Raw genomic sequence first — 19,654 nt, 5'->3', positions numbered from 1 at the left:
ATGTTTCTACAAATATATCAACAGTAAAAGAAAGACCAAGGAAAATCTCCATCCTTTACTGGACCTTGGAGGAACAATAGTGACAAAGGATGAGAATAAGGCTGAGTAACATGTTCTCTGGGGACTCAGCCTCTGGAGCCAGAAAACAGAGAGGAAGAGCAGAACAAAGCTCCCATGATTCATGAGGAAATGGCTAGAGACCTGTTAGGCCAATTAGACATTCACAAGTCTATGGGACAGATGGGGTCCACCCAAGGATATTAAGGGAGCTGCGGGAGGTGCTCACCAAAAACCTTTCTATCATCTGGCTGACTTGGGTAGTTCCACTTGACTGGAGGCTGGCAAATTTTACCCGCATTTACATGAAGGGTTGGGGGGAGGATCTGGGAAACTCCAGGCCTGTCTGTCTAACCTCTGTGCCAAGGAAGATCATGGAGCAGATTATCTTGAGTGCTATCACACAGCACACACAAGACAACTGGGTGATTCGGTGCAGTCAGCATGGGTTTATGAGAGGCAGGTGCTGCCATACTAACCTGGTCACCTTCTATGACAAGGTGTCCCACTTAATTGATGAGGAAAGACTGTGGATCTCATGTACTTGGACTTGAGTAAAGCATCTGGCACCGTTTCTCACAACATTCTGCTTGAGAAATTATCTTCCACTGGCCTCGAATCCTCTACCAGGTAAAAAACTGGCTGGATGGCTGGACCCAGAGAATTGTGGTAAATGGAGCTAAATCCAGTCAGAGGCTGGCCACAAGTGGTGTCCCTCAGGGCTCAGTGCTGGGTCGAGTTTTGTCCAATATCTTTATCAATGACCTGGATGAAGGGATTGAATGTACCTTTAGTAAGTTTGAGGATGACACTAAGGTGGGAGGAAGCATCGTTCTCTTGAGGGTGGGGAGGCTCTGCAGAGGGATCTGAACAGGCTGGATTGATGGGCTGAGGCCAATGGGATGAGGTTTAACAAGGCCAAGCACAGAGTCTTGTACTTGGGACACAACAACCCCATGCAGCGCCACAGGCTTGGGGAAGAGTAGCTGAAAAGCTGCCTGGCAGAAAAGGACCTGGGGATGTTGGTCAACAGACAACTGAACATGAGCCAGCAGTGTACCCAGTGGGCCAAGAAGGCCAATAGCATCTTGGCTTGTATCAGAAGCAGCATGGCCAGAACTACCAGAGAAGTGATTCTACCCCTATACTCAGCTATGATGAGGCCACACCTTGAGTGCTGTGTTCCGTTTTGGGCCTCGCACTGCAAGAAAGACGTTGAGGTCCTGGAGTGTGTCCAGAGAAGAGCAACGAAGCTGGTGAAGGGGCTGAAGAACAAGTCTTATGAAGAGCAGCTGAGGGAACTGGAGTTGTTAAGCCTTGAGAAGAGGAGGCTGAGGGGAGACCTGACTTTATCACTGTCTACAACTGCCTGAAAGGAAATTGTAGAGAGGTGGGTGTTGGTCTCTTTGCCCAAGGGATAGGTGATAGGACAAGAAAGAATAGACTCGAATTTCACTAGGGGAGGTTCAGATTGGACATTAGGAAAAATTGCTTCACCTAAGGCGTTATCGGGCACTGGCAGAGGCTGCCCAAAAAGGTGGTTGAATCACCACCCATGGAGGTATTTAAATGACAGGTAGCTGAAGTGCTTAGGGATATGATTTATTAGTGGACAGGTACGGTTGGGCTTGATGATCTCAAAGGTCTTTTCCAACCTAGTGATTCTATGATTCTACAATTCTATGATAAGGCATCTAACACTTTCTCATTTCCTAGACATTTGGAATACACAATCTTGCCAGAAGGAATGATTTGTCAAAATCCCAGTCCCATTTCCTCCCTCATGCCTGTCTCTGTATGTTTCCCTCACAAACCTTTAAAGATAACGATGAAAAGGGAGACTCCATGCTGTGTCCTGTAGGTGTTATCAGTGAAGAACTGAAATTGCTGGCTCTTCCAACTCTACCAAATGTACTAATGGCTCACATATGCCCTGTTGCTGTGTCCAGCCACAAGTGATCTAATAAGTCTGGAAATAATTTCTTTAAATAATGGTGGTTGGAATGATCCTGTGCTGCTGAGAAGTCATGAGATAAAACTTTAACCTGCAGGATCCTGATTTCTAGCGAGCACAGACATTGCAGAGTAGTGTACTGCTAGGCTGCAGACAACCCTGATGCCCTCCCTTTCTGTGTGTTCTTGAAAAAGGTTAAGGAGGAGAAGGGCTATTTCAAGAGTATAGGAGGATTTAGAGCACTTCCTTTTGAATTCTGGAAGGCACGATATTCCAACTTAGCTCCCGCGTTAGCTCCTGCGTGGTTGTACACCTCTCTGTTGATATAGATGTCAACAGAATGCCAACAAGCAAGTGAATGGTGGCATGCTATCTGGCCAGGAGAGGACTCTTCACCTATCAGAAATTAAATCCTTAAAGATGTGCTGTGTTTTCCATGTGTGTATTTTGGTATGTTTGAGGCAGCTTATCAGATCCAAGAAAGGGAACCCTACATGAATGATAAAACTTTGTAATTTGTATCAGAATTACCCTTAAGTTAAAAGCTCTCAAATCTGTCATTTGATTCCTCAGCAAGGTAATTTTCCTGGAATCTGAAAATGTGACACACTGGTGACTGACTGATTCAAAAGGCTGAAGTCAAATTATTTGAACAATATCTTCTTCACAAAAGACTTCAATGGAAACTGTATTTAACTGAAACTGCTTATTCTGTGGTTTAAGGAAAGCAGTGAAGGCTTGGTAGCAAGTGATGATTAATCTGAATTTCGAATTAATTTTAGACTGTAAAACTTTTATATATGATTTTCTAGGAAAAGAATTTGATTTTAAGCTAAATTTCTTTAAATGCAAATTAGTATTTCTTATCCTATGAGGAGTGACTGAGGAATTTGGATTTGTCTAGATTGGAGAAAAGAAGGCTGAGGGGCTCACATCATTACTCTGTACATCTTCTTGAGGAGGGGAAGTGGAGAAGGAGGGATCCAGTGAAAAGACAGGAGGATAAAAGCATCAGCAGGGGAGGTTCAGACTTGACATTATAATGCATTTCTTTACTGAGAGCGTGGTCAAACACTGAAACAGGCTTCCTAGAGAAATAGTCGATGCCCTGTGCCTGTCAGTGTTTAAGAGGCATTTGGACAATGCCCTTAATAACATACTTTAACTTTTGGTCAGCTCTGAAGTGGTCACGCAGTTGGACTGTGTGATCGCTGTAGGTCCCTTCCAACTTGAATATTCTTCTCTGCTCTTTGCTTTTTGTTCTCTTTTCCCTCCCTTTTTCTCTCGTATCACCTTTCCCTTTTCTTCCCTTCCTTTTGGAGCAACAGGTATCAATTGCACTGGGAGACAATTGGTCTCAACATAGGAACAATATTTCTTACAGTAAGAACAGCCATTCACTGGAGCACCCTCCCCAGGAATGTGGTAGAGTCCCTGTCACTGAAGGTTTTCAAAATACAATTGGACAGGATGCTAGATGATCTCCTATAGCTCCCTTTCCTACAAAAGATCAGACCAGGTGATCTTTGGAGGTCCCTTCCATCTTGCAGTGGTCTATGGTTCTATAATTCAGAGAGCTGGCCTTTCTTTGCAGGGTTACTGTGGATCTCACCTCAGTGGAATCAGGTGAGCCCTAAGGGGACAGCCTGTAGGACTTTGCCTTGACGCCTCAAAGGAAGTGTGAGGTCTCTTCACATTACCCCTCTTGCTGGAGGTGCCTGGAGATGTGTGCAATGGCCAGAATGGTATTTTGGGCTCCCTCTGCCTCAGCCTGACTTTTTCCTGTAAATCCTGATCAAGTGCTAAACACTAGTGGTGACTGCAGTGATTGGTGATTGTTGTGGTGGCTGTATCTGTCTCATGGTGATCTCAAGGGAGGGAGACAGCAACACAATAGCCAAGGACTAATCTATGGTAATGCAACCACCTGACCACAGTGCCGGTCAATGTCTGACTCAAGCCATATCTGGAAGAAATTGGCACCTGTGGTGGGTATGTAAATATTACTCTCAGACAATCATATCACTCCTTAAGTAGTGAGCAGCCCAAGACCTTTTTGAGCTCCCTGAAATGACAGGGGGCTGCACATTGCTATCTTCCCTTGAAAGGGATGCTTAGAGAATCATTGCTCAAGGCTTAGAGAATCATTGCTGTAACAGACCTTCGGTAAGTGGATTGGGAAAAAGTGCAGGGAAACTTAGTGATCTTAGCTAGGAGGTAGAAAGGATTGATTGAACATATATAATTCTTTAGACTTCTGCCATTGACCAAGTCTGAGACTAAGTGTGGATCCAGCCACACCTAGATTCGTGCCAGAGAATTAGTTTAGAGAGCAAGGGAGTCATATCTGAAACTTTCCCTGAGAGTTTTGTCTGACCCTGCCCTCTGTGTAGTAAATGATCACTGACAAGTGGTGGGAAATGGATCCCACCACTTGTGGGAGGCCATCAGTGTGACCTTTCTGTGTGACCACAGGCTGCATATGGAGGTGCTGGAGCAGCAGCTGCCGGCCAGCCTGCAAGAAAGCACGGAGACATTTGTCCACTGTCACCTTCACCACTGTGCACCTGTGTGGCCGCAAGATCTGCCAGTACCTGGGCCAAGAGGAGCCCCACACTGCCAGGGCTGAGCATGATAGCCCTGCAGCCAGCCCTGGTCTCACCACCACATGGAAGAGTACTCCTACCACCCAGCTGGCCACCTCCAGCAGCCCTGAAGGCTCCAAAGTCGTCAACAGCCTGGCACATCAGGGTCTGCCCTCCATGGGGCTCACAGCCACCCTCCATGTGCATCCATCCCAGCAGAGCAGGAGCAGCCCCAGGAGGAGCTGGGGGAGGTGGCAGCAGCAGGTCCCTCTGCCCAGGACTACAGCCACAGCCCCTCAGCTCCCGGCAAGGACAGAGAATACTCTCCTAGAGGTGCCCAGTGTGTCCTGAAGAGGAGGACTCCCCTCAGCCCCTAGGACTCTCCCCAGTCCTGCAAGCGCTTGCCCCATCGGCAGCACTAGGTGGGTGCCATGGAGGCTGGTGAAGTGAGGGCTGAAGCTCACCACGAGGGTCTTGTTAGCTGCCTCAGTCTGCTATTTAGAGAAAGAAAATTAAAAAAGACTGGAGGAGTGGTCTTGGTGTCACTGATTGTGCAGCTGGCATTGTTGTCCTCACCCATCCTCCTCTGGCGCCTGTGGCAGCCTGGGGTCAGCAGGGCCATCTGGAGGGAGCTGGGATTTGCCCAGTTAATGCTGAGGTGGTTAATGCCTCAAGTCTATCAATGTTTAAGAGGCACTAGACAATGCCATTAATAACATGCTTTGACTTTTGATCAGCCCTGAAGTGGTCGGGCAGTTAGACTTAGTGATCATGGTAGGCTCCTTTCAACTGGAACTATATTAGTCTAGTCTAGTCTAATACTTTACTGAAAATAATGTAGTTGCTTTTTTTCATTCCTAGCACTTGCTTTTTGATATGTCTGTGAAAGTCAGAGTTTCCTATTCCTTGAGGCTGGTGAGAAAGTTCCCACTGATGCACAGTTTTACTGTTGTTAACGCACTGCAGTAAGTGATTCTCAAAATTTGTCAGTATGAAAGGAGTATCAGTGAGATTTGTTTTCAATGAAATTACCTCCTCTGCAGTAAGTTCTTCCTGACCATTGTAGTTAGGTTTTGTCCTGTTTGCAGAATCTGGCAGTTACAAAGATTCTGCATTTTACTAAATTATTACATATTTCCTATTAGAATTCTGAGTATCCTCCCTGGTGTAAATAATTTAATACTTTTTGATAATTAACCTTGCAGAGCTCCAAACTGATCCTTTTGGAGTTAGCAGTGGCTGCTAGCTTAACATTGTTTGGGCTGTTGTGGAAGTCGAACCCAGTTCAGTGCACTGTGCCAAGTGCAGAAGAAGCCCAGTAAGTGAGTTTTCCAAGCCTACTCTGGCTAACAGAATACAGTGATTTTTGCATTGATCTTTTCCCTACCAATCAAAGATCCTCTTTGAGCACAAATGCTTGAAAATACTAGCCAACACTGCTGTCCTCGTCATCCAAACAATAAGATCTTATGCTATTTTAAATAGGACAAATTTTTTCCCTTCTGTGGAAGGAAAAATTCACTTAGCTGCTTACAGAAAACTAATTTTCCTTCAAGGGTTAAACATAGAGAACAGACACGTATTGGTCATAATAAAACTGATAAAACTGATAAAACTCTCTTTGACTTGGTACAACAAGCTTCTCTTCTCAGCAAGTTCATTCTGAGAGACTGTACAAGTGAAAAAGCCTGTCCTCTCACCTGATTAAGTCATTCTTAATCAGAGCCAGATGAAGACTTTTCGGCCTTGGGAACAAAGCTTCACTAGCCAAAGATGAGAAATAGGACTATTTTTTTGCCTCAGGGAGAAGATAGAAGGATAAGAAAAGTCAAGATATAAACAGGAAGCAGGGCAGATATCTGAGGGGAAAGCACTATTAACCTGAATCTTGTCATGCCTATGTTTAAAACTACCATTGTTTGGACCAGTTCGGCAGATAATGAAAGTAAAACACTCATTTGAAGTCAGAACTGATATGATTTACCCTAGATTAATATCTGGCTCTATGTGTATAGGTTTGGGCCTAATATATATTATGTTTATTATATATATATGTATATTGTATTTATTATGTATATATTTATGTATTAAAATTCAAACAAAAAACTTTTATTTGGCTTTGCTGCAGAATTTCAAGTCATGACTGTGCTTGTAAACACTACTCATTTACCCAGTGACATCATGAATAATTGTTTATTGGTACCTGCAGTGACATGGTTATAGACTGATGCCTGACCCTTGATGTACAAAGAAAAATAAATTTGTCAACAAGAGAAATGGACTTAAGGTGGTACTGCGCTTGCAAAAGCAAAATATAGGTGGCTGGTATGATTTAATCCTTACTGCTAAAGTCTGAGGTGTTTTCCTGTTGATACCATCACATGTTTTAGGTCAGACCCTCATGGAGATGCACAGAAATTATCAGAATTTCCAAAATAAGCCACAATTGTTACAATAAGCAACCATGTCTAACTTCTCTTAGAAATGTGTCCGAACTACTCACCACAACAAACAGCTGAGATGGTTTCAAAGATGCTTCCAGCCACTGAAGTAAAACTTTTCCAAGTGCAGCTCATAAAGTTCCCTACCGCTTAAGCAATAATGCACTTACGATCCAGATTTGGAGTGATACTGCATGCCCTTCCTCAAGGTACTTAATTAATTCAACCTGTTGCGAGTACTGAAGCAGATTTAAAAAAGATTTCCCTTTGCCTCATAACTGTTTTCTGCTAACTCATTCAGAAACTAGCCTGAGGTTATAATAATTTATTGTTTGTTATGAATTTGGGTTCTGCAAAAGTTGCATTCTTTGTGCTTCTCTTCATGGACATGGCAAGGGAAGGCTTGTAGATGCCTATACAGAATTGTGCCACTTGCTTGCTCATACATTTCTATTTGAAAATGAAATCAGAATTTTTAGAAAGTCTTGGACTTGAGCTTATTTGACAGCAAGGAGTCTGGAGCCGCTCAAAGAAGAGAGAATTGAAAGGGGGGAAAGGAAGAGGAACAATATAGGGGCAAATGTGGAGTGTCTTTACCTTTCTGTCTGAAAGAGGGATCAGTCGCAATATTTCCAAGCTTTCCTGTCCTTTTCTTTCTTTTCACCATGTCACTGAGGAGAAGGCTATGTCATTCCAGAAGGAAATTGATGCTAGAAAACTCTGTAGCAGTTCCCAATGTTTATGTTGATAACTGTGTACAGGCAAGTCCCTTTCTGGATGCAGAACAGCATTGAACAGCAGTCTTACTTAAGAGAAAAGGGAAAATGCATGTCTGTTCTTTTTTTTTTTTTTTTTTTTTTTTTTCTGTTTTAGGAGTACTTTATCAGTGCAAGTGGTTGTAATACCCTTCATTGTGCTGAGGTAGCACTTGCTTTTATACAGTGTGGAAAATATTAATCTGGCCTTAAAAATACCAGATTTACTGTAGGTGAAGGCAAACATTTTTTTACAGTATCTTCATTCCTTGGTATTAAATATGACTTCAATTTGGGAGGAATATTGACTTTTATTTTCAAACGTGTAATGCTTACTCAGATAAGCGGGTTTGTTGCCTTCCAGGTCTCTGCACAGCAAAATATTTCTAGAAAGCAATGTGTCAGCTTCCCAAGTGAAGTGGAGTTATTTTGAAGATTCAAAGAAAAATGCATTTGTGGTGGTATTGCATAAGGAAAGTACAGACTGGCAATTCTCATAACACCTTGAGGCACTCCTTCAGTTTGGTTTTGAATACCATTAGGGGGCCCTCTTGTCTTAGTTTGAAAAGGCTATTTGGTAAATGACGTGGTAGTAAACGTCCCTTAGCCGTTTAGCTGATTGCTCATGCAATTTTAAGTACTGATGATTGTCATATGGATAGCGGTATTCAGTACTTGTATAACTATCTACAGTCCTTCAATTATTTTCACAAGCGAGAGGGGACAAGCAGTATTGTTCCTCTCTTATAGGAGTGGAATTTACTTTCAGAAAGTTTTGGAGTTGCCACTTCTAAGCATCAAGAGCATTTCCACCCAGTAAACCTGTCAACGAGCAGTAGAATAAAATCATAGAATCATAGAACGGTTTAGGTTGAAGGAATCTTAAAGATCATCTGGTTCCAGCCCTCCTGCCATGGGTGGGGACAACTTCCACTAGATCAGGTGGCTCAAAGCCTCATCCAACCTGACCTTTAACACTTCCAGGGATGGGGCATCCATAACATCTCCGGGGAACCTGTTCCAGTGCCTCACAGTAAAAAATTTCTTCCTAATATCTAATCTGAATCTCCCGTCTTTCAGCTTAAAACCATATCCCCTCATCCTAGCACTGCACTTCCTGATGAGAAGCCCCTTCCCAGTTTTCACGTAGGCCCCCTTAAGTACTGGAAGGTTGCTATCAGGTCTCCCCAGACTCTTCTCCAGACTGAACAATCCAAACTTTCTCAGTCTGCCCTTGTATAGGAGATGCTCCACCTCCCTGACCATGTTTGAGCCCTCCTCTGGACTCACTCTAAAAGGTCCACATCCTTCCTGTGCTGAGGACCCCAGAACTGAACTCAGTACCTCAGGCAAGGTCTCACAAGAGTGGAGCAAAGGGGCAGAATCATCTCCCTCGACCTGCTCGTCACATTTCTATTGATACAGCCCAGGATACAGTTGGCTTTCTGGGCTGCAAGCACACATCACTGTCTCATGTTGAGCTTCTCATCTATAAAACCCCCAAATCCTTCTCTTCAGGGCTGCTCTCAATCCATTCTTCATCCAGCCTGTATTTGTGCTAGGGATTGCCCCATGATATGTGCTATAATGTGTGTGTTTAGCTGCTAGATGTGTTATGGCTTGTGAGAATAGTTATTTCCATTGTCAGTGTAGAGAGAGTCCCAATATAGAACTGCTAATGCTGGTAGGTTATAGGGGCTGCTATTCTACCTAACCTTAGAGGACCTAAAACACCACAATCTTACAGAATTCCAGCCACCCTCTGGTTAGTTGTGAGATGATGGAGAAAATCTAGACTACACAAAGCACCTAATCTATAGTGTTCTACATTAAAAAAAAACAAAAACAAAAAAGAAACAAAAAAAAAAAAACCAAAAAAAACCCAAACCAAAAACCAAACCTCTTCTTGTTAATAGAAAGCACAACATGGAAAAGAACAATGGGAATAAATCAGCATTGATGAAAAGAGAGGATAACTTATTCACTGCTGAAGATCATGTTCTCTTACTAATCAACTTTATTTCTACTTCATTCAAAATGTTTCATTCTATACAAGAGTGCCATAAAGGAAATTATAATTCAGAAATCAGGGGAGGATAATACGGTGTATCTTAATGGTGACTTCAAACTACAAAAACAGAAGAACTCCACCATCCCTATGCCCCAAATGCTGACATACAGAAGACAATGTAGGCAGTAACCTGTAAAGATCGGAAGCACTCAGGTGAAAATTTTGTTCAGCAATTGTTCCTCTTCTTATTTCCTTTTCAAAGACTTACATAAATGCAGCTTTAGGTGAACATTCTGTTGCTGTTAAGTTTCCTAGATGAATTATGAGGATCCAAGATTACACTTTCTACCATATCAGACAAAGTATGTCATCTGGGACACCAAAACATCTGCACTGTATAGAATGCCATGGAATTCTGATCTTCCAAGTAACTTAATCACAAATGAATGTCTATTACAGACATTAAACTCTGTTTCACTTTGTTATTTAATCTTACTGCTTTAGTAATGTGCTTTTGATTAATCAGTGTATGATTAATCATTTGCCATTCAGGAGGATATTTGCCTCGAAGAATATCCATTTCATATTGAGGAAGCAGCAGTTTTGTTGTGTTTTCATGCTGCAATATTTGGGAGACACTATGGACTCTTACAAACCAAATCTCTCTATCAAAACTAAGCTTCCATGTTTCATACTCACATTCCCTGTCTTATCCAAGGGCTGTGGCTATCTGTTTCCCCTGGACATGGTTAGAGAAGCCTGATATCAAGTGATGTAAAGAAAACTACTTTTCTACATTGTTCAGAAAATAGAGCCACAGTGTTTCAAGTCTTTTTGTCTTCCTTAATTTCCAGCAACAGGCACAACAGCCTAGACTTCCTTTTCTTGATGCTGGTGTCCTTCCTACTATGGGTGAGCATTTTGCTTACACTACTCTCAGTTGCATGGCTGTCCAAGGTATCTAGTGCATGCGCAGGGCAACATCTAGCACATTCTGCCCAGCTTTGTAATAATGTATTTCTTGAGATCAGCTTTGAGACAAAGTTTCCAGGGCAGGATGATACTGAGAAGAGAGTAGGTCAGATTCTCAAGCAGACAGAGACTCCCTTCAGATGCTGATTTACAAAGAGTAATAAACAAGCTTCTCGTTTCTCTAGATGCTTTGTTTCAAAGGCTGATAAGCAAGTCAAATTTCTTGTGAAGTTTGTAGTTTTTTAACCTTTTCACACGAAATATGACGTGGTGTTTGCATGGCACTTTTGGGTTGGAAACACATGGTTTTCATTTGGAAATTACATGAGAAGCTCTGATTCTGTGTTTAATTTCAAATGAAATCCATGTGGCAGTAATGTAGAGAAGCACTGTGCTCAGTCTTGGTTACAATGAGCATCTCTAATTGAATTGATGAAAATACTCCCCTTCCCTCCCTCTCTTTCCAGGTCCCCAACTTCAAAATATTGATATGAATAAAGAGTTGGCATGAAATGAGGGCAAGAACCCATTCCAAACAGCATACTGCAGACCTCCTGGATAAAGAAACCTCATATCTTCAGCTGATGATATGGTACAGGTCAAGCAGCAATGAATTTCACTGCTGAGATGAAAAGAGGCAAAATGTAGGGAGAGTGCACTAGAAAGACAAGACAAGGAAATGCTTATCAGTGTAAAATAAAGGGGTATTCAGCTGCTGGGTTATTCTAGAGGGCGTATCCCCTAGTGTGTGCCCTGGGAGGAAACTGCAAGGGCAGGAAGCAATCCTCTTTGCATTTTGAAAATAGGCTCTGGATATTCTCCTTGAGAATGCTTCTGTGTGAAAAGCTGCCTTTTCTCTGGCTGCTACCTTCAGGCTGACATAGCCAGCCTCTTGGGGATGTAAGGCAGAGCAATGCTGTCTCTGATGACAACTTGGCCATCTAGATGTAGATAAAATCATTCAAATACTGACTTATCTACACAATTTCCTACTACTGCTAACAGCCATACTGTTCCTGGTAAGAAACAATAATGCAGCTTACCTTTGCAAGTAAGGATTCACAATACATATTCCAAGAAACCATGACGATATACAAGGTGAGTGCCACAACGGGAACATCTTGAAGCTGTTGAATGATTTCTGGCCCATATGAGGCATCTGGGCTGTGATCTTGTTGAAGCTGCAGAATTTGTTTCTACTCACAAAAGCAGTATATGTTTCCTTAGACAAGAATGAAAAAAAAACCTGAGAGAAACTCTATTGTGTTCAACCCCGCTGAACAAAGTCTGGACAAAAACATTCCTTGAAAACAAGCAAATTCCACCTTCAGTTCTTTTTCCAGGATGGGGTTTATGTCCTAGGGTCTGCCACAGCCGTTGTACTGCTGGCTGGCAAAGCTGCACACTGTGCAGATGATAAAAAAGTACTGGTGGGATGAAAAATCAGAAAATGAAATATTCCACTGAATGTGAGTCATCTTGATTTTCAATTACTCTCTCACTGCCATCTGCATTAATGGGACAGAAATTGGACAAGAATGTTTTTTCCAAAATCCAGCAAACTGTATAGAGGCCAGAACAATGGTGTTTTCCTACAGCTAACTCAAGGAAGGACTCCAAACTCTCTCTGATGCTGATACTTGTCTGATGATAGTTTTCTTCCAGCTTGTCTGCATGCTTGATGTTGTGCTGCCATTGCACCTACTAATATATAGCTGTTTGTGTTATATCTATGTATTCTCACATGACTTGCAGAACAGACCATTGTCTGGTCATTTAAAACTGAATTGGGCACAGCTCTGGAAATGTACTGTCAGGATGAACTCAGCCTACTGAAATAGCCTAACTGGTCTCTTTCGTCTTTCATCTATCATCTTCCATCTTTCATCTTCTCTGATCTATTAAAAGTCATTTTTAATAGCTACCTTCTCTGCTTTGCTTAATTTGTGTCCGTTAGTGGCTTTTAGACAGCCGATAGAAGTATTGAATACTTTTCATGTGAAGCCTAACTGAAACAATCTGCAAACAGCTGTATATCCATCCAAACTTCAAGTCTTTTACCGTTGCAGTTTTGATCAGTGTGCAAGGAAAGTTCTCCCTTCTCAGATTTTCTCTTCCTTTCTGGTTCCCTTCATCTATTCATCTTCATGGGAGTACAGTGACCACTGCTGTTTAGCACACAAAACATTTTCAAGCAAGAGTGACCTCTTGTAACCTTCTTTAAGGTTACAGAAGGTGCTGGGAAGGCGTTAATCTGGGAGTGATCTGAAAAGCAAACTGTCTACATTGCTTTTCTCTCTTCTCATTACTCACTTACCTTCTTGTTTCGGGGAACAGACCATTTCCATTCAAACATTCCTAATTTTTTTGCCATCAAATAAAGTAAGAAATTAGAAGACCTTTAGCCTCTAGAACTAAAAATAAGTAAATTTGAACTTAAACACCCCATTTATAGGCTTTACATGATCTGCTTTTGGAGGGCAGGAAGTAAGGTTCCGGTCTTTGAGAAAATATTTTAGTAGCTAGGTATAGAAATTCCTCTTTAATTAACCTGTCAGAGGAAAGTGGCTTCAATATTTCAGATGTGATTTGTTTCTGTAATGTAACCAAGCTGTTAAATTTGTTAGTGATCACATGGCAGATGGATGGGTGTCTTGCGAATTTGAGCAAATGTTATCTGCTTAGAAGACTTAAAAAGTAATTGCAAACTCCAGCTTCTAGCTGCATAGGCAACTGAGAATTTTAATGTATAGAAATACCATAAAGCTTTCTCTGTACACATAAGACCTCCCTTTAAGTGCTGGGGCTTGGTGTTAGAGGCCTTCTGAGGAAAAACAGATTTCTGAAAGGCAAGAGGTGAGCTACTCTTCAGCAAAACTCAATTTTATAGGCATTCCAAAAGTCACATAATGAGAAGTGGTTTGTTCTTCTGATAGTAACTTAGTTATTTCCCCTTAGTGCTAAGACATACCATATAGGTGCAATGAAATGATTTTTTCTTTCCCCATGACTCCATTTCTGATTGCCCATGAAACATTCTCTAAACTCTTTTCAGTGCTGAAACAGATTTATTTTCAATAAAATTTCACATCAGACAAACTTATCTGCCCTCCAGTCTAAGGCAGAATACAGCAATGAGTGTTGCCTGGGTGGAGCCACAAAATATTCTTTCAGACATCCTGCACATGTACTAGACCACCCACAAGGAGATTACTACACGATCAAGGCTTCAGATTGCAAGAGAAAACTCCTTGTAGGACTTTCCAATGCTGCTACAGAGAGATATACAAACATGCTCAAGGGCAAAATAGATGACTTGCACCCCATCCAAGACACACAGATGCACACACTGTAACAGTTGCACATGAAACCCTTTCTACCAAGAACTTCAGATATTGACGCAAGTAAATGCTGACATCTACTTAACAAAGGGTGGTCTGCTGGATCCGTGTGCAAATACAGACATCCAATGGTGACCACTTAGGCAGGGATGATCTATCAAATTGCAGGACCCCTCCACGTGCACATTTTGATATTTGACCTTTTTTTAGTTAGTTCAGTTTTGGGATGGGAGGTGTCTTCTTGCCTTGTATCTTGTGGATTTCTTTTTTTTTTTTTCTGAGCTGATGCATTTTCCAAGCAGGAACTTGGGCACAAAATTGACTGGAAGAAATCTAATCCAATGTTGATTTTTATAATTAACCTAACTAGGAGAAAATAATCTGCCTGAAATCTTGTGAAGGCGTTTTCCATTTTGAATTAATTCCAATAATTATTAATCCAGACAGTCCTTATAGATGGGTTTTAAAGTTAAGTAATATAAACAATGGGTGATGAGATTTTGGTTTTGGATAGAATATCCTTCAGAAAACTAGATTACCCTTTCATTCATATCACACTAATGTATAACATTAATATCGATGTGCAACACCACACAAGAAAATTGAATGAAAGTGTTAATTTAGTCTTTATACCAGAGAAGTGCTTATGTATGTGCTTAGTTATCAGTCATTGTAGTGCTTGAAACTTTTCTTTCGCAATGTGTCTTGATAGAAAATAGCCTGGATAAAATGGAAGTATCACTGTTTGTTTCTCTCTTTCTTTGTTTTTGTTTTAAAGGAATACATCTCTTCCCAAGCAATAATATTTTGTTTTAAAAATGGTGCTGTCATGCTTCACTACTGTATTTCTGAATTACACTATTCCTAGCTACCTTGTAGTTACTATTGCTCACATCTAGATACACCTGCACAACCTCCCCCTCTGTGACATATTACAATTTATGAACAAAATTCTGATCCCATCCTTTTACTCAGGCAGTGTACTCTTTCATGAAGTCTTAATGTTCTAAGTTAAGTTATGTGATATGTAATTCTGCACTCTGATGAGCAGACTGACAGCCACGGAGTGAATTGCTTTGTTTTCTTCATTGATTTGGTTTAGACTTTAAATGTTAACCATGACATGCAAGGATTACAGAATGTTTGACCACAAAGCAATAAAACACTCCATTTCCTTCCATCTCAAGCACTGCATACCTACAATGCCTGTGTAATTCAGCTGAGCATATGGAGGTTATCCTAAAGTGGGACACTGACTATTTAGTGATTCTTTTGCTGATACCGTGTCCTTGTATATAAGTCATGGCAAGAATTATGCTATTGTTCTTTTCTTTGGTTTTCTATAGCTGTGAAGATTTGCCAGCTTCTAAACTTCCTAGATGAATTTCACCCTTGCTGGCCTTGTTCATATTGCCACTCAAGAAAATCATGCAGTAATCTCATTGCAATGCATTTGTGATTATTTTTCATCCCCTCCTCAAAATTTTCACGATAGATTACACTTCAAATTAATATTCCGGTCAGCTAGAAGTGAAGTATAGCTTCTAAAGAACATGGGGCAATTTTATTCTTGGTCTAAACACCCATTTTCAGGGGGTGTTTGTCCCTTACAGCAATATGTTGCTCCCACAGTTAAGCCTACAAAGTTATACGAGGATAACAAAATATGTTGCAAATTAAAAACTTTGTAATTACAATGGTTAGCATTTTTGGTGGATGTTGGTTCGTGGTGTATGCATTGGTTTGTAGATTTTATTTAGAGGAATGGGCTATCCTGTTTCATATCTTGTCTCCATGAGACTGACATGAGTTTTCTCACTTGTATTACCAAAAATCTAGTGTGGATTTTATCTTCTCTTCTTTTTTTGGCATATCTACTGTGTTAATCATGTTGTAGAGCCACACTTGTCCATGGCCTGTCACTTAAGTTGTGTCAGCATTTGCTTTTTCAGAACTGAAAACTACAAGTTATGCTGATGTGATTTTCTTTCATGAGCAAATGATCAAACTCAGAAGTTGCTAGTCCTTGTAGCCTTTTTAACCGCTATGAGTAACACTTAGTTTTGTGTTCTGGAAGGAAGATACATAAACGAATCGAGAGAGATCTGCAATTGTTTGTCAACTTTAGATCACTAGAATGTTTTGTGCTGCAGTTGCCCGCACTGGATCAGTAGATTGACAGAGGCATTGCCACAATATGCATGCATGCCTAACAGGACACTGGTGCTTTGTGAGGTCTGCAGCTGCTGCTGCCAGTACTAAGTTTCTCAGGCACCTGAATAGTCTTCTTCCGCTGGGCCTTACATCATTTGTCAGGTTTAGTCAGTAAAAATATTTCCCAAAGTCAAAACAGCAGGGATAGCTGTTTCAGAGGTAAGGTGAGGAATAACTACTTTCCTCTTCAGTGTGGTCAACATAATGGTTTTTAGGCCTGTTCACCTTACTAGCTCTTTGTCCCTGCAGGATTCCAAGGTTTTGGTCTTGCTCCAATCGTCTTACAATATTACTGTACAATTTGTGTCTATTGGTTCTGTATTGTTATCGTCTATTTTGGAAGAACATAATTTGTGACTTGTTAGTATTAAGGAAGAACGGGGAGCTTCACTTGTGACTCTTTCCAGAAGGGAAGTCTAGCATGCAGTTCATTGTTGGTTGCATGAAATTAAAGTTATCCAAACAGACAAGTCTTTCCACACTTATATTTCTATACTGCTGACTATAACTATCACTACAAAGCTCCTCCTAACATATTGCCTGAAATTCTTGTGAAACCTAGAGTAGTTTATTTCTCTCCTCATGACTTCTGCAGGTCATTCTGATGAAAACAGAGAGTTTGAGAAGGTCATTCTATCTACAAGGCTGTGTAATTGCAAATGACACATCTTCCGACTGGAGTCTTGTGGGATAGAGAAACAACTTCACAAAGGTGTCAGTTCTGTCCCAGGGGCCTATAAAATACTGAGTGAGCATGAATTCAGATTATTCTGTAGGCTGGAACGGCAAGTGTTCAGCTGATTTTTTTCCCTGATTTTTCCCACGCTTTGCAATCCAATTAATTGGATTTCATAATTGTCCAACAGAATAATTATTTGTCATGCTAGTTGTGAAGCTCAATTAGGGTTATGACTGAGATGCTGTAGTATTCTAACACTGACTCAGAAAGAAAAAAAAACAAATTTGGTTGAGGGGAAGACATTTCTTTGAAATAAGGGCAGCTCATTAAACCCCTGTGCTCTTTAACCACAAATCTGTTATTGTATATGACCAGCCTCCCAGCAAGGTCCAGTCTGTAATGTTTCTTCAATCCATCAGGTTTGCATCTCCTCCTGTGAAAATATAGTTGGGTAGTAGTCTGCTACTTGTGACCTGCAGATACCCTTCCTGTGTGACCGTGATGCGGTAGGGCTGGGCATAAGTGAGCTATTGTCCTTTCTTGCTGGATGAGTCCTTTCCATCAAAGCACGGTGCAGTGCTTTGCCGACTGCCAAAACTTGCCTTCCCCCCACACCTCCTCTCCCCCTGTTTGAAAATAAAGAGAAACAAGATTCAATATTTTCATAACTTTTGGGACCTCTTGCTTGGAGAGGAAGAGGAGTCGAGGAGGAATGCAGAGCAGCCACAGCAAGCGGTTTTATGCCTCTTGATTTGTCCCTTAGAGCATCGTTCACTGGGTAGACCTGAACAAGACAGCAATACCATGCAAGCTTTTTCTTGCTAGGAAAAGTGTCTGCTCTGCTCCGTATGGCAGACATGAAAGAAGCTGGGGTCAGGGTGAGTGGGTGAGGTTGCCAGAAGACGGCTGGGGTCACAGACTGTCTGGGAAGCAAGCAGCAAGTCTGGTGCTCACTTTTTTTATGTTTCCATGTTCAAAGACCAAAAACCCAGGGGATCTCAAACTTCCTGATCCTTTGAACTTGCAGATCATAGGGGATACTGGGTGAAATCTTAACTCTTCTCTACTTCGTATGGAATCAGAGTACTCATTTATTAGAGGTGAGTAAACTAAGGAAATAGTTCTGAGTTTGTGACTATTAAAAGAGCATTCATTGATTGTCTTAGAATACTTCCTACATCTGTAAGAGTATGACAGCACAACATTTTCTCTTACCCACAGGCCAGCTATCTTACATGATCCTGCAGTGATCTACACCTACAGCTAAAAAATGGTATGTATCTGAGTTATTTTTCACGTTCCAGTGGATTGCCATTTCTTTTCTAAAGTTTTATTTCAGTTTCCACACTACACACTTACTGCTTCTCTTCTCCAGATACTTTACAAAATCAAGCTTGCATTCTCTTTGCAACACTACTTATAGGAACTTTTTCTATCAGGAATAAAAAACAACAAACAAAACTGAAACAACCAGGCAACCAGGGAAACTATATGTTTGTCAGTTAAAAACCCCATGTATCTGAACTAATATTAATGTATGTTTTTCAGGCTACCAAAAAATTACTTTTGTTGTCTGTAATTAGTTCCTCTCAAATAACAGTTTATCTTTCTTTGAAACATTAAAAGGTATTTAAGAAATACTCCAGAAAATATCATACTTTGTGTAATATGTATCAAAATGGCACTTTTAAAATTTGTTTTGTTCTGGTCAAATAGATGAAAATAGCTGCAAGTTCTTCAGAAGAGAAATTGTCACTCTGTTTTGTTCAGAGCTGATATAACAGATGACTTGGTGACTGACATTTGGGATTCCTTCATTTATGCACTCGTGTTAAAATATATATAGATATTTGCTAAAAACCCTGTGTATTTCTATGGAAACACTTCTGTCATTGGAGTTACATGCTGGTTACCTGATCTCACTATCCTACAGAGGACATCATGAACCACAACACAACTTTCATGCAGGCCCATCCAAAGGATGAAGGCCTAATATTTTTCCATCCTGAAAAAGAATAGATCAAGCTTTTGCTAAATTTACTTTGAGATTAAAGAAACACTATGGAAAGGAATTTCTGCCAATATAGTTTGAGAGTGGTTTTGAAGCTGTTGATATTTTGTCATTCATTCATTGCACAGTAACTATTTAGTATAAGTGAACAAACAAATAACAGTGAAATTATAAGGGAACACTGAGGTTATAAGCCCAGTCCTGAAGTTATAAGCTTAATTCCTTCCATTGTAGGAAAAAAAAGAAAAGTGGGATGGGACTGTCTAGTTTGTTCCCTTTCTCTTTATAACACTTGCACTTCTAATTCAGGTCTCTCTCTATTGAAGATTAAATCTGTGAAACAGGTCAGGCAGCCCTAGTACATCATGATTTGTCTGATTTCAAAAGATGAGTAGCGCAGGGTAGCAGTCGTACTAATTCACTTGTGCAGTGACTATTAATTAACGTGTGAGAATATATCAACCTAGGATATGGAGTTGTCCGTTTTGTAGGAAACCAAAAAATTCATTTAAAAATTAGTTCTATGAATACACCACCAAATTGCTTTTTGTAAAATACAGTCCGTATTTCTAATCTCATGATTTTCTATTTCTCTCAAATGATTGCTGGACAATGTCCTTAATTTTATGTGGCC

The 19,654-nt window shown here is 40.8% G+C and overlaps 1 protein-coding gene across 1 annotated transcript in view; it reads right to left on the bottom strand.

Moving 5' to 3' along the window:
* The window catches only part of LOC104059653 (atrial natriuretic peptide receptor 1), an 85,352-nt gene extending 72,221 nt beyond the window's left edge, over positions 1 to 13,131 (bottom strand). The window contains exons 1-2 of the mRNA XM_054054804.1: positions 13,093 to 13,131; positions 11,819 to 11,971 (exon numbers count right to left, since the gene is read on the bottom strand). Coding sequence (XP_053910779.1) covers positions 11,819 to 11,971; positions 13,093 to 13,131 — 192 coding nt within the window. The remainder of the gene's footprint in view (positions 1 to 11,818; positions 11,972 to 13,092) is intronic.
* Between the last annotated feature and the right edge of the window lie 6,523 nt (positions 13,132 to 19,654).

Source organism: Cuculus canorus, chromosome Z (assembly GCF_017976375.1).
Source record: "Cuculus canorus isolate bCucCan1 chromosome Z, bCucCan1.pri, whole genome shotgun sequence".
Classification (NCBI taxonomy): domain Eukaryota; kingdom Metazoa; phylum Chordata; class Aves; order Cuculiformes; family Cuculidae; genus Cuculus; species Cuculus canorus.
The sequence above is the reverse complement of the archived record's forward strand: the minus strand, read 5'-3'. Positions and strand labels throughout refer to the sequence as shown.